General features: G+C 47.2%; 1 protein-coding gene across 1 annotated transcript; it reads right to left on the bottom strand.

Annotated features, from left to right (window-relative positions):
• Positions 1–1674: 1674 nt before the first annotated feature.
• Positions 1675–13886, bottom strand: YWHAH (tyrosine 3-monooxygenase/tryptophan 5-monooxygenase activation protein eta). Its single transcript, XM_047760653.1, has 2 exons — positions 13473–13886; positions 1675–3131 (listed from the first exon to the last, which is right to left on the bottom strand). The coding sequence occupies exons 1-2, from the start codon at positions 13557–13559 to the stop codon at positions 2478–2480; spliced, it is 741 nt and encodes a 246-aa protein (XP_047616609.1). The 5' UTR covers positions 13560–13886; the 3' UTR covers positions 1675–2477.
• Positions 13887–14663: the final 777 nt, after the last annotated feature.

The raw sequence follows: 14663 nt of genomic DNA, 5'->3' as shown, positions 1-14663 counted from the left end.
ATAAGGCTCAGATCCTGAATTGATCTAGCTGCGGTATAGGCCCGAAGATCTAGCTCCAATTCAATCCATAGCCTGGGAACTTCCATATGCCTCGGGTATGGCCCTAAAAAGCAAAACAAAAAAAATGAGGGACCTTAGCCTCAAAGGTTGTCAGCCACCTGGAACCCCCCAGGGGGCAGTTAGGATTGAATTAAGAGTTCGTGGGCAGAGGCCATCCTCTGTGGCCCCAGTGATTCCAGTCTACCACTTCTGCACCTTGATTTCCTCATCTGTAAAGTGGGGACAGAACCTTTCACACAAGACAGTTGTGAAGTGAAAATGTGAGTGCTTTTTCTAAAGCCCTTCCTGTGAAGGACATTCCAAATATAGGAAGTTCCAAATATAAGAAGTTTTAATGTCTACATATATTTATCAAAGCTGAGAGCTTTAGCCACATAAAGCTTGTAGCTTGAAAATACCTGACCTACTAATTGAAGCAAAGCTCAATAAAGATCTTTGTTAGCAATCAGGTCAACTTGAAATAGGCTTCCTGAGGACTACTAGCATGTGGGTCATAGCTCTACTTCAGGATGAAAAAGTAGGTTAAATGACCATGCTTGTCCACAATGTAGGTTCAAGGACAGAGACCAGGTCATGGCCATTTTCACCGGTCCTGTTAAGCTTCAGTCAAGAATATGGTGCTTAGGGAGTTCCCATTGTGGCTCAGCAGTAAGAAATCCGACTAGTATCCATTAGGACGCTGGTTCAATCCCTGACTTCGATCAGTAGGTTGAGGATTTGGCGTTGCTGTGAGCTGTGGCGTAGGTCGCAGACGCGGCTCGGATCTGGTGTTGCTATGGTTCTTGCATAGGCCAGCAGCTACAGCTCCAAATGGACCCCTAGCCTGGGAACCTTCATATGTCATGGGTGCGGCCCTAAAAAGACCAAAAGAAAAAAAAAAAAAGAAAAAGAATATGGTGTTTAGTACCTTTGTGTAATTGAACCAAATGTTGAAAACACATTCAACCCCCGCACTGTGCTAGAGGTGACAGAAATTGTGAGGGGCTGGAGTCCACGCCACCCAGCAACAGAAGAGTCCAGCTGGTATCTCAGGAGCAGCCTGGGATAGAGGTATACAGGGAGAGTGCTCAAGAGGCCAGGCCTTTCTTTCTTAAACTTAGAGGGAGGTCTGTTGTCCCATTTTAAAAAATACTCGAAGCTTTCTTGATAATGATTACTAAAATTTATTTCAGGATCCAAGTTGTGTCCCTAATAAGCATTTAATTCCATCTAGGGAAGAAAGGACATTACTGAGGACATGTACCTACCTACTCTTGAGTGCTAAATAGGAATCAATGTTCCAGTAGGATGGATGGGGCTACACCTCTCAAGTCATACAGGGATCCACCTTCCAGAAGTGCTGTACCTTGGAAGGCAGCATTTGGGTCTGCTTGGCTCACCTATAACCACCAGCAACAGAAAGATGGGATCAGAGAGGTTACGTTGGCTGAGTTCATAGAACACTATTTAAAATTCATGACTCTTACATGTATACTGGAAAATGCGTGATAGAATTGGAGGCATGAACACTATTCTCAAAACGCTTCAGAGTTTGAGATATCAAAGCAGGATTCAAAGTGGTTAGCCAGGCATAGCTCCTTGAGAGCGGGGAAAAAGGAAGAACACACACAGAGGTAATATCCCCAAAGCAGCATTTATTTACCCACTGAATTCCAAAACATTTAATTTAGAAGTCTGGCATTTCATAATTACCCATCTTGATTGACATGGGCTGACACACATGGTGCTGTCAGGATACACAAGGACAACAGCCAAAGAGTTACAAAAAATAAATCCATGATTCTTAAACAATTGCAACCAAAAAAAAAAAAAAAAAGGTACAGGTATCAAAACTTTAGATGCATTGCATTGAAAAGAAGGTTGTGCACGTCATAATTTAAAGAGGCAAAACAAGGCGCTACTGAAACCTCACATTAAACAGTTTATTACTAAGCGGATGGAAAGGAGCAAGTGGTCTCTTCATCTCAGCTTCCCCTAAGTTTTCCATTAGCTGAAGAAAGAGGTGGGAAGGGCGAATTCATTTTTGCATGCACAGATGTACTGCTTAACAAAACACTATCAGCTTGTTTTAAATGGACCATTTAAATACCAACTGTGGCCTGTCAAAGGCTGAGTCTCCTTTCTAGTTTCTAACTTCCCCACTGCTTTTACCTGCAATTCACCTAGACTGCAGGCATGGTGAAATGCCTCCTTCAGAACGCACCTGTCTGCTCAATTCGAAAAGGGAGCTCCCGTGGTCTCAAAGCAATCATCAGTCCAGCAATGCCCATAAATTTATCTGGAACTGCTTCCCAGGGGCGGAGAGCAGATCTGAGTAGCTGTGCTGTCATACAGATAGGTTTAGCACTGGATACTGAGTGACTGTGGCGAGGAAGGACCGGTGGTGATGGGGCGGGGGCGGGGCAGGTCAGGGAGCCTCAGTTGCCTTCTCCGGCTTCCTCGTCCTGCTGGTCGCTGGTCCAGAGGGTGAGGTTATCTCGCAGCAGCTGCATGATGAGCGTGGAGTCCTTATAGGAATCCTCATTTAGTGTGTCCAGCTCGGCTATGGCGTCATCAAAGGCCTGTTTGGCTAAGAGACAGGCCTGCTCCGGTGCATTCTGGATCTCATAGTAGAACACGGAGAAGTTGAGGGCCAGGCCCAGCCGGATGGGGTGTGTTGGCTGCATGTGCTCTTTGCTAATTTCAAAGGCTTCCTTGTAGGCAGCCTCTGAAGCTTCAACCACGCTGTTTTTCTTCTCCCCAGAAGCCACCTCAGCCAGGTAGCGGTAGTAATCGCCCTTCATCTTCAGGTAGAAGACCTTGCTCTCATACTGGAAATCATTGCAGTTCTTGATGAGGAACTTGTCCAGCAAAGCCAGCACATCATTGCACACCGTCTCCAGCTCCTTCTCTATCTTCTCCCGGTAAGCCTTAACCTTCTCCAACTTCTTCTCGTTCCCGTCGGCCATGGTTTTCTGCTCAATGCTGCTGATGACCCTCCAGGAAGACCGTCGGGCACCGACCACATTCTTGTAGGCCACAGAGAGGAGGTTTCGGTCCTCATTGGAGAGAGGTTCATTGAGCTCTGTCACCTGCAACATCCGGAAAAGAAACACACTGAGACCCAAGTCCGGAAGCCCTGGAGAGAAATCTTCCCTTCAACCGAATCAACAACCCTCATCAAAAACAGGATTATGGACAAGCCACTTGAGAAAACTACACAAGAATTCTATCTGAAAGGAAGACTGCAGTCTAACAGTAGAGGTAAGTATCAATTCAAAATGTTGAGTGATAAGGATTAATTCAGGCCTTCTGAGGTGCTGCAAGGTGGTGACACAAAACAGTGAGAGGAAAGCCCAAGGTTCAGCCATTCTGCATAAGACAGTCTCACACTAAAATCATACAATTCCTTTGTCAAATGTTCAAAGATGATTACAGACTAGAAGTCTGTTCTAGACTCTACCTCCAGTTTTATATTCTAGAAAAAAACAATCACACCTCTATCAAATACTTAACAGATGAGAGCTTCCAAGATGAGTCAAACACCACACAGATTTAGTGACCAGAGTTTGGCTACAATGGATCTCCACTGGTATACCCAGCCCTCCCCAACCCAAAATGTATGCATCAATGACAGGACATCATCCCCAACCTCTGCTGAAAGAACAGCTATTCAGGAGCAAGCTTTACTCTGACCTATTTGACAGGAAACTGTGACTGCCCTTCAAGGATGGAACCACCAATTATTTTGAGTGGAAATGCTAAATTTCATGAGTTCTCCATGATGCCAACTGCAAGCAGGCCAGCTCTATGGTAAGCAGAAGGAGCATTGAACTTTGTTGTATTATTGAACTGTGCCACCAAAAAGTTATGTTGAAGTCCTCACCCCTGGTACCCATGAGCGTGACCTTATTTGGAAACAGGGTCTTTGCAAATATAATCAAGATGAAATCATACTACATTAGGGTGGTTCCTAAATCCAATGACTAGTGTCCTTATAAGGAAAGACAGATTTGGAGAAGAAAGCCACTCCCATGCAATGATGAAGGCAAACTTTGGAATGATGTGTCTACAACAGCCAGAAAACTACAAGGATCCAGGAGCCACAAGTGAGGCAAGGCAGGAAAGGATTTTCCCTCAAGCCTTCAGAGGAGCACAGCCCTGCCAACTCCTGGACCTCAGATTCAAGCCTTCCAAACTGTTAGAAATAAGACACACTTCTCTCATTTGAAGCCATTCAGTCTGTGGTGGGTTTTTGTTTTTTGTTTTTTTGGTCTTTTTAGGTCCTCACCCACCGTACATGGAGGTTCCCAGGCTAGGGGTCGAATCGGAGCTACAGCTGCCGGCCTACGCCAGAGCCACAGCAATGCAGGATCTGAGCCTCGTCTGCGACCTACACCACAGCTTATGGCAACGCTGGATCCTTAACCCACTGAGCGAGGCCAGGGATCGAACCCGCAACCTCTTGGTTCCTAGTTGGATTCGTTTCCACTGTGCCACGACAGGAACTCCTGTGGTGGCTTGTATTGGCAGTCCCAGGAAGCTAATACAGAAAAACCTCAGTCTGGGCCCCAGCAAAGACGCTAACTTGCTAAAATGGCCGGCATCTTCTACAGAGTGGGCAGATTCATTAAGTATATGACCTACTAAGAAAGATCTTTCATTTAAAAAAAGAAAAAGAAAGAAGAGCACTTTAAAAAAACATTTAAAAAGATGGTAGATTTGAAAAATTAGTTCAAGAACATAAGCAACAAATGTAATCATTACTATGTGTAAAATTAGAAAATGTGTGCCAAGTTCTTAAAAAGTAAAACAAACAATTGTCAATCACCACTCCCCTCAACGAATCCCTGACAAAATAAAACTACCAGCTCCCTCTTCTAATTTCCTTCTCTGTCCCCAGTATGCCTACTCTTCTGCTGCAAATCCTGAGCCAGGGATAGTCCCTCCCCCTTCGCCCAGTCCATTAAACCCCACTTCTTTCTTCACTGTGTCTTTGACTACAGCAGCCCCTGACATTTCACAGGAGGGCTGCCTGCAGGCCGGGTTCCTCATTCCCCAACATATAAATGGGAATGGTCTCCATACAGCTCTCTCACCTGTCCAATCTGGGGCAGTCCTTCTCTCTGCTAATCCACAATCCAGGTTCCCTTCAAGACCTCTAACCACACTAGTTTTCTCCTCTAGGGAGTGCCTTTAAACACTCACATACTCACATGTGTTTACTAAAAATATAAAGAGACTTTGTAGATATTTTTTTGATAATTTGGCCTTTTAAGGAAGCACCTCTTAATTAATCAAAGTTCTATCTCAAATCCTGTGACAAACCTCAGAATGCTTGAATTCTTTAGAATGACACTTTTCTAGGGCAATATTCAATAAAACATGAGGCAAAAACAGAATTGGGAAAGCTCCCTAGATCTTCCAGTAAAATGCAAATGATACCCAGAAGGAGCCACTATATACTTCATCCTGTGGCCAATAAAGCTGTTTTTGTTGGACTACTGCAAGGACACACCAAGGTATGTCCCCAGAGTAGATCATTAAAATTAAGTGAATACCCGAAATATTTATGTATCACACAGAATGTACAAGGGACAGTATCATTACTAAAAAAAAAAAAAAAAATCTCAAGACAGCTGGAGTTTATTTAATGTTTTTTTTTTTGGGGGGGGGGGTGTTTAGGGCTGCCCCTGGAGCATATGGAAGCTCCCAGACTAGAGGTCAAATGAGGGCTACAGCTGATGGCCTATACCACAGGCACAGTAACACGGGATCCAAGCCATGTCTGCGACCTACACCACAGCTAGAGGCAACACTAGATCCTTCACTCACTGAGCGAGGCCAGGGGTCGAACTGGCATCCTTATGGATACTAGTCAGATTTGTTTCCACTGCTCCACAACAGGAACTCCTGACATCTGGAGTTCAGCCTGAGGATTGCTGTATGACCTTCAAAGAACACAACTTCTCTAGGCATCAGAAGTAAAACAAGGGGGACCAGCACAAACAGTCTCAAAGGACTTCAGCTCTAAAATTCTAGGATTCCACTTTGTTCAGCAACAATAAAAGATATGGGAAGGCATGGGGTCGGTACTATTAACATAAATGAAATATGAGGGTAGCTGAGGGTTTCAGAAATTCATGTACCCCTTCTCCATCAGTAATCAACTGCCCAAAAAGGCTGGGCGATATTTATGATGACACCTTCATAAGAAAAATCATTTACTAGGAGCACTGGTGTTTACGTAACCACCATCTGGTTGCCTGCCAGTGGGAATGAATCACTATCGGCATCAGCTGAGCGTGACTAACGGCTAAGCAAGCATTGTTCTTAGATCCCCAGCCAGCGCCTAACTAGGAAATAACTGGATAAATTTAAATAGAGTATCTTTTAATAATTCTGGGTCACAACTCAGTTAACAAAGGGAAACTTACAGGATAAAGACAGTTTTATTACTAGATCAGATAATTAAAGAAAACTGGGAGTCTTCCCCAGATTGGAAAATTATAGACTGAAGTGAGGTCAGACGGCTATTAAAACCAGATTTACCGCCAGTCTTGACCGGTGATACTTATTGCAAATGCCCTTCGTTAATGTTAGTTAGCACAAGTCCCCCGTGCTTCAAATTCCAAAATCCTGGAGCCATGAGTTTTAAAGAGAAGTCTGGTCAGCCACTAAGAGAAGCAGACACTGGAGTTCCTGTACTGGTTCAGTTAACGAATCCAACTAGGAACCATGAGGTTGCAGGTTCGATCCCTGGCCTCACTCAGTGGGTTAAGGATCCAGCGTTGCCATGAGCTGTGGTGTAGGTTGCAGACAAGGTTCAGATCTGGCATTGCTGTGGCTCTGGCGTAGGCTGGCAGCTGTAGCTCCGATTAGACCCCTAGCCTGGGAACCTCCACATGCTGAGTGTGCAGCCCTAGAAAAAGGCAAAAAGACCCCCCCACCCCCAACCCCAAAAAAGAGAGAGCTGTAGACACTGAGAAGGCGTCAGTGTAATGGAAAGGAGAGCAGCCCTACTGGTCCCAGGCATCCTGATACTAAATCAGTGGAACATCACCTGCAGCTTCTATATGATTTAGTGCATCTCAACAGTCACAAGTTTCCAAACGGTTTCTAATTAGGAACATAAGGACTAGACATGGAATATTCCAAATGGAGGAGACCTCGGCAAAGGTTCTCAATCTTTCTCCTCCAGTGTCTCAACATTCTCATTTCCACCACAGGAGCTGTGCATGGTGCAGCCACTCCAGACACTGTCTTCACATGGCTGCACCAGCTCTGAGGGGCTCCCCCACCTCCACCCACACTCCTCTGCGTTCTGGTTCTCCTGCCCACCCCATGTAATCCTACTCACAAGCTTCCTGAAAACCTTCAACTGGAGGACCCTTCCCATGAAGAAAGGCTCTCCCCTCCGTTTCCTTTGAGGACTGGACCCCCTGCCAGCCATTCTACTGCTGAATGTCCTCACCATGCAGCCTCTGACACAAAAACTCCCTTTACCCAGCTTCTCTGCTCTGGGCCACACAGCATTCCTGGCCCTCACTAATAACCTGGTCAGCCACTAATGCATTTTTCTTCCTATGACACCATTTGCCTAACTCAAAAATCCATAAGGGCCTCCTCCCACTAACTCACAAGGCAATAAACTATGTGTTTGTGAGTATAAATAGACCTGTTGCCAAAAATAGCACAGGGACTATTTGGGAAAACTTAAGTTTTCAATCTGGGAAACATCCAACCTCAAAAGTAATACTGAGCAAACAAAAAAACCCACCCTTGAGCTGCCAGATCCACTGCCAAAGCTGGGGTTGTAGCTGCTCCCTAACAACTCACCTATCCTTCACAGCTAGACACAGCAACCATCCCAAACTTTAGTTATCCACTTGCTACCAATGAGCTTGGTATGAAACCTTGTAACAGAAGAAAAACAATCCTCAAGAACAATCAGGTAGGAGTTCCTGACGTGGCTCAGTGGTTAACAAATCCGACTAGGAACCAGGAAGTTGCGGGTTTCGGTCCCTGGCCTCCCCCAGTGGGTTAAGGATCCAGCATTGCCGTGAGCTGTGGTTGTAGGTCGCAGACGCAGCTTGGATCTGGCGTTGCTGTGGCTCTGGCATAGGCTGGCAGCTACAGCTCCTATTAGACCCCTAGCCTGGGAACCTCCATATGCTGCGGGTGTGGCCCTAGAAAAGACAAAAAAAAAAAAGTTTAATCGCTAATCTTATATTGTTAACAAACCACCTTTGTCCTGCTCCTGACATAACTGAACATGTTCACAGGCACTGACTGGCACACATTAAATACAATCCCACCTGAATGACCTTACTGCAGCTACTGTCCCTCAAGGCACCAGGCCTGAAGGCTTCAGAAACTATGCCAGGCTCCAATCACTGGGAAGTGCCAACATCCACCACTAAAGAGTGGAAGGCCACTGCAGAGATGAGGAGCAGGAGGAACAGAAAACAGGCACCTCAACCTGGACACTAGGGGAACTCTTACCAACAACCTAGACACTGAAACTTGGGGGCCTCCAGGCTTTACAAAATACACTACAGGCAATGTGGAGAAACAATCTCTTAAAGGCCACAAGTATATACAGTCCTGCACTTAATTCATAGTAGGAACTCAAATTCAATTAATACTTTGCTTCTTAAACTAAAAAAACTCAACTCCTGGTCTATAAGAGAACAAGCACAGTCCAGATGCATGAGTTCACCTTTCCTGCTCCCCAGTTTTGCTAAAAGCCGTAAGTGGGTAGATTCTGTTTTTAATCAAACTTGGCAAAAACGACTTTCATCTAATAGAGGGAATTATTTGTTCAGTAAGCCCACTTATGTTAATGGCTTGGAACTTAGTCACCAATGATGACACTGGCTAATAAACCAGAAAGTATATGAGAAATAAATATAATGCCTTAGCCTCAGGGGGCATTTATCACAGTGGTTAAAGTCAGAGCTCTAAATTTGAGTTCAAATCTTCACTTTACAACTCGACCTCCAGAAGATTAATCTCTTCAAATCTCATTTGTAAAATGGAGTTAATAACAGGATCCATCCAGAGTGGTTCTCAAGATTAAATGAGAATGTAAACATGGAATAAAAGGTACATTTGCTCAGAGTTCCCGTCGTGGCGCAGTGGTTAACGAATCTGACTAGGAACCATGAGGTTGCAGGTTCGATCCCTGGCCTTGCTCAGTGGGTTAAGGATCTGGCATTGCCGTGAGCTGTGGTGTAGGTTGCAGACGCGGCTCGGATCCCGCGTTGCTGTGGCTGTGGTGTAGGCCGGTGACTACATCTCCGATTTGACCCCTAGCCTGGGAACCTCCATATGCCATGGGAGCGGCCCTAGAAAACGCAAAAAGACAAAAAAAAAAAAAAAAGGTACATTTGCTGAGTGCCTAAGAGATAAAATGATAAACTTCATAAACTTGATGAACTTTGTAACATGGAAAACACATATGTATTCCCCTCCCAAACCATATTTCTGGAAAAGTATGACACTGCAGTCTACTATTAATATTAAATTCCAAACAAAAATAAGAACATACATTTTTGGTTTCTTTAAAGGAGTAGTGGGGTCCTTGACTGTGGGATCTTTTCTGGGGACAACTGAGGAACCCCAAATCCAGATGGGGACCACAACTCCCACTTCCATGCAACAAGGCTATGCAAACTGTTCACCAACGGAAGTGCTTTTTAATTGAGAATATTGCAAGGATAATGCAGAGCCTCGAACATGGCTTACTAATTTACATAAATTTCAAACAGTAGTACCAATGTGGCTTTCAGATGTCACACTAACCACAATTCAGGTACACCTCAAAAATCAACCTTAGTTTCAGTATCTGCAACATGAGGTAGGTCACACCCTGGGCCACTAAGCCATGCTCTTCTTACAAACCACCTGCTTATTTCTCCACTTCCCCTAATCTCACAGCTGTTGGAGTAACAGCCTCTTCCCCTCTGACCCATCTCCTTAAGTTGCAGCTTTGTTTCCTGCATTTAAGATTTCTACAGATATTCTTCAAGTCCTTCAGACATTATTTTTCCCTTTGTCAACTTTGTAATCAACTATGTATCAACAGTAAAATACACCATGACATCCCAAATAATTTTCAGTTTGTAACTTCATGATTACCACTCATGTTTTAGTTTGGGGTTTCTCTTGGCCTTGCCCATGACATGTATAAGTTCCTGGGCCAAGGACTGAACACACGCACATCAGTGACTCACACCACAGCAGTGACAATGCCAGATCCTGAGCCACCAGGGAACTCGACCACGTCTTAATATAAAAGATGACTAAGAAATGAGACATGACTGAATTATGTCTATCCATGAATATTCACTAGAAATCTGGTTATTTACCTCTTTCCTTAAGCCACTTAGTGTTACGACATTTTAATCCCACTTTATACATTTATCTCATAGTTCCCATGATACTCTATCCATTTTACAGAGATTATGACTGTATAAGGTCATTCCACACCTGGTCTAGAAAGGACTTGGGTTCTAGAATGTTTCACAATGTTTCTTTCCACTAGTCCACTCTATGTAAGCTGCTCAATATGAAATAAGAACCTGAAGACACACCTTTACTTCACTTCAAAAACATTTTTGCCCCTTCGAAGTATGGAGTGAGGCAGGGAATTGCAGCTCTCAAGGATGTGAGGCAACGCCACTGTTTCCAACCTGCATGGTTTTTTTAAACCTTACCGACATGGTCCTCCAGGTGACGCTGACAGCATAAGGAACATGAGCCAGTACAGGCAGGCAATGTTATTAGGTAACATTTAAATTATAAAGGAAACAGAAAACAAGTTAGAGGTATGAAGACTGAAAACTCACTTGACAGTAACATCAACATTACTAGTTTTACATGTCAGAGGATCAGAAGAGATGTGAGCTTCAAGGTCACAGAGTGGTGGCAGCAGAACATCCCCTCACCCAGGTGTGGTAGAGCAAGCAGTCTACTTACCTGTCCTGAGAAACCCACATAAACCCAAAGAGTTACCCAGAATTCTCTTTCCAAAAGCTATACTTTAGGCCTATGATATTAATGAAATGGGGACTGAGTCTTCTCCATAACATTAAAAATTTAACATACAAAAAACAACAGGTAGAAATGTGAGAAACTGTTTTCCACTGACCCCTGTCAAGTCCTTTCCAATAAATGTAGTCCATTAGGATGAAAAAAATTTCCTTAATAGGAGAGAACAGGCAAAGTGACCCCCCCAAATTCTTATTATTTAATAGGAGGTACCTTGAGGAAATGGTTTATCGAAATTCTGAGATAACAGAGTTTGGATTGAATATTTAATGGCTTATCCAACCCATCAATCATTTCAGATGCAGATATTACATATTCCCAATACACAAAAGGGACCATCTGTTTGCAAAATCCTACCTTAACATCTCAGAGAAAAATCTGTGGACACAAGTAGGTAGCTGCAGGAAAGTGTTTTTTCAAGATTGCTTATGAAGACCAGAAAATCAATTATTTTCTCTCCACAAACTGTTTCATTCTGGTTAGATCTCTGCATCCTTTCCTTCCCATTTCAAGTTGCCTCATGTTTCCTATAGCTCCAGAACTACCTTCCAGTCATCTTCCCTTAACCTGCATCAACGTTGATTCCAGCCCCATTCCTGCTTTATTCCCCAAAAGCCTCCTAACACTGTGGCCTTCAGGTCCCACTCCAGGATAAGTAAGGGCCTCACTAAAATGTCCAAAGAGCGGCCTCAACCAGTATAATCCCAGTGGCACTCAGTTACTGGGGAAAAGTCATACTTAAGTGTGACTTGCTGGGTGGACAAAAGTGGCTTTATTCTGAAGATTAAGCTTAGGACCCCTTCCAAGGAAATGCACTCACACAGTAAGTCCAGATTCTGTAAAATTTGCTGTATTACTGTATCTTACACTTGTTTTTCTTCTAAGACCCCCAGAATTACACAGACATCAGGTCCTAAACCTAAATCATCCCTGTTCTGGATGAAAAGCTCCCACCTATTACACCAAGCAAGGGCTCAAACTGGGATCACCAATGAATCAACAAATGCGAGGTGGCGGCAGCGGTGGTGGTTTCCAAACATCTGGTTCAATGTGTGACAAGGACAACATGGAAGAGATAACTCTTCAAGTACACTTCTTACCTGGATAAGCCCAAATATTGACCTCAACAACATACTTCACATATTACTATTGAAAGCTTTAAAAGGAGCTTTTTATATGACTCTGACATTTTAGGAAGCCTCTGTATTTGTGGGTTTTTTCCTCTAAGAAATCCCCTCCCCAGGCTCGAAAAAGGGCAAATGAGCTATAGAATCCAGGGCAGTCTGAAAAAAAAAAAAAAAAAAAAAAGAATCCAGGGCAGTAATTGCTGAACTTAAACCTACTAACACTTGCCACTTGAGGGCTGGTTCAAGTGCAGCTGAGCTCCACCCCCAGGGTTTCTGAGTCTTTAGGTCTAGGGTGGGGCCCCAGGAGATCCTTTCAGGTCTCAGGAGGTGGAACACTGGGTGAACATGGCAGGTTGGTGGCCGCAGCTGTGGCTATACCCGTGTGACCTTGACGCAGAGGGAAGTAATGTTAATTTGGAGAAAACGTGAAATAATGCGCGGAGACGGGGTTAGTGAGGAGTTCGCCACAACCCTAAGTCTCAGGCACGCAGGTGGTATCTAATCCAGGGCATTTGCCAGGGTGTGGTCGGCAAAGGCTCCTTCCCCAGAAATCGAGCTGCAGACATGTCTCTGAGAGTCTCGGCAAGGCAAAGGTACACGGGCTCGGCTCGCCCAGGAGTCACGACCCGTTTTAGTCTCCAGACAGATGGGTGCCGCATCCAACCTGGAAGGAGCCACACGCCCGCCGCCCTCCCGCCGGCTTGCGGGGCGGGGGGGGGGGTGGTCTCGCACACAATGCGGACCCCGGGCGTGGGAGGATGGAACCAGAACGATTCCAGGGAGCGGAGCAAAAACGGATCGGAATTACACCGACTGCAGGTAGTGGCAGCGGAAACCAGGAGAGACAGGGCGCCACTCACTAGGTGATTCTTTATTACAAGTTGGGGTGTGGAGGAAAGAGGGGGTGCCCCAGCCCGACAGAAAGATCCAGAAGGAGAAATGTGACTCCCTCACCTTCCCACGGGCACCCTCCCTCACCTGTGGTCCGAGCTGGGATATGGCGACCCCCCACCGCCAGATGGCCCGCCCGCGGGGTCACCGCCGCACCCCCTCCCTGGAAACCCCACCAGGGCCCGGCCGCAGGAAATGGCGGGACGCGCGGCGGGCGCGGGAAGCGCGGTGTGCGGGCGGGTGGCCGCGCCCTGCAGGGCGGCGGGGTCGCCCCAGGCCTGGAGGGAGCAGCCGCCTGGTTGCCCACCCTTCCCCTGCGTCGGGCCCCCGGCCGGCCGCCCGGGCGGCCGGCGCGCTCACCGCCTTCATGGCGGAGGCCATGTCGTCGTAGCGCTCCGCCTGCTCGGCCAGCCGCGCCCGCTGCAGCAGCTGTTCGCGGTCCCCCATGTCGCTATGGCTCGGCCTCGCCTCGCGCCCAGCTCCACTCGCTTGCTAGCCCGCGCGTCCGCTCCCGGTCGCCGCGGAGGCCGCCGCCGCGCACGCGCACTGGCTCGCCGGCCCGCCTAGGCTACAAGCAGCAGGCTGCACCGATCGACCTCTCGCTGGCTCGCCTCGCGCGCTGTGGCTCGCACCGCGGACGCCGCCGAGAGAGGACAGGCGGTCACGAGGGGGGATGGGCGGATGGGAGGACGCCTGCGCAGTGGGAGGGGCAGGGCCGGGCGGCGCGGAGCGGCGCAAGTGGGAGGGGGGAAGGGCGGGCCGGCCCTAACGGTCTATTTCAAGGTGACGTCAGCTACTATAAATAGCTGCGACCGCCGCCCCGCCCCAAAGCCGCGCAGGCGCCGTGCGAGTGCTGCATTTTACCACCGCAGAGGTGGAGGTGGAAGAGAGGATCGCTGGGGTGGAGACTGCGGAGATCGGGGAAGGGGCCCGGAGATGGCTGCTCCGCTGGCAGCGCACTGTCACGGCCCCACCCGGAAAGGTGCCTCTGAACCCAGGTTAGAGCACTAGCTTGAGAAGGGCCTCCAAAGCAAATAAAACTAGCGCTTGGGGAAGCCAGGAGGCCGCATGCCCGACGGGCGGTCTGGACCCGCCCCCGCCCAGTCTAACCGTTCGGCTTCGCAGGGCCACACCCAGCGCTTGGGTCTGCGCTGGCAGATTAGAGTCGGTCCCGCCTAATGTCCCCCCCACCCCCACCCCACAACACATTCATTCACTGCGCCTCCACCCTAGGGAGTGGCCTTGTGCAGACTGTGCCTTTCCGTGGGAGGAGGGACTGACCGGCCCGGCTGAGGCGGATAACATTCTTGACACACCTGCTAGGAGCTGGCCCAGTGCTAGGCCTTTCCAGGCATGATAGTATCTGATGCTCACAACTCAGGCCAGTGGGTACAGCTGGCCTCTTTTTTCAAAGCCAGACCAGTGTGAGTTGCTCAAGGTTACTGTTGCCTGTAAAGTGGCAAAGAAGAGAGTGGACCAGCTGGTCACTGAGCCAGTCCTGGCGTTCCACGCTGAGGAACCCTGGTGCCAGGCCCAGGGCTGGGCCTCGGA

Source organism: Phacochoerus africanus, chromosome 15 (genome assembly GCF_016906955.1).
Source record: "Phacochoerus africanus isolate WHEZ1 chromosome 15, ROS_Pafr_v1, whole genome shotgun sequence".
In the NCBI taxonomy this organism is placed as follows: domain Eukaryota; kingdom Metazoa; phylum Chordata; class Mammalia; order Artiodactyla; family Suidae; genus Phacochoerus; species Phacochoerus africanus.
Note: the sequence above shows the minus strand (reverse complement) of the source record. Positions and strands in the feature narration are given on the sequence as shown.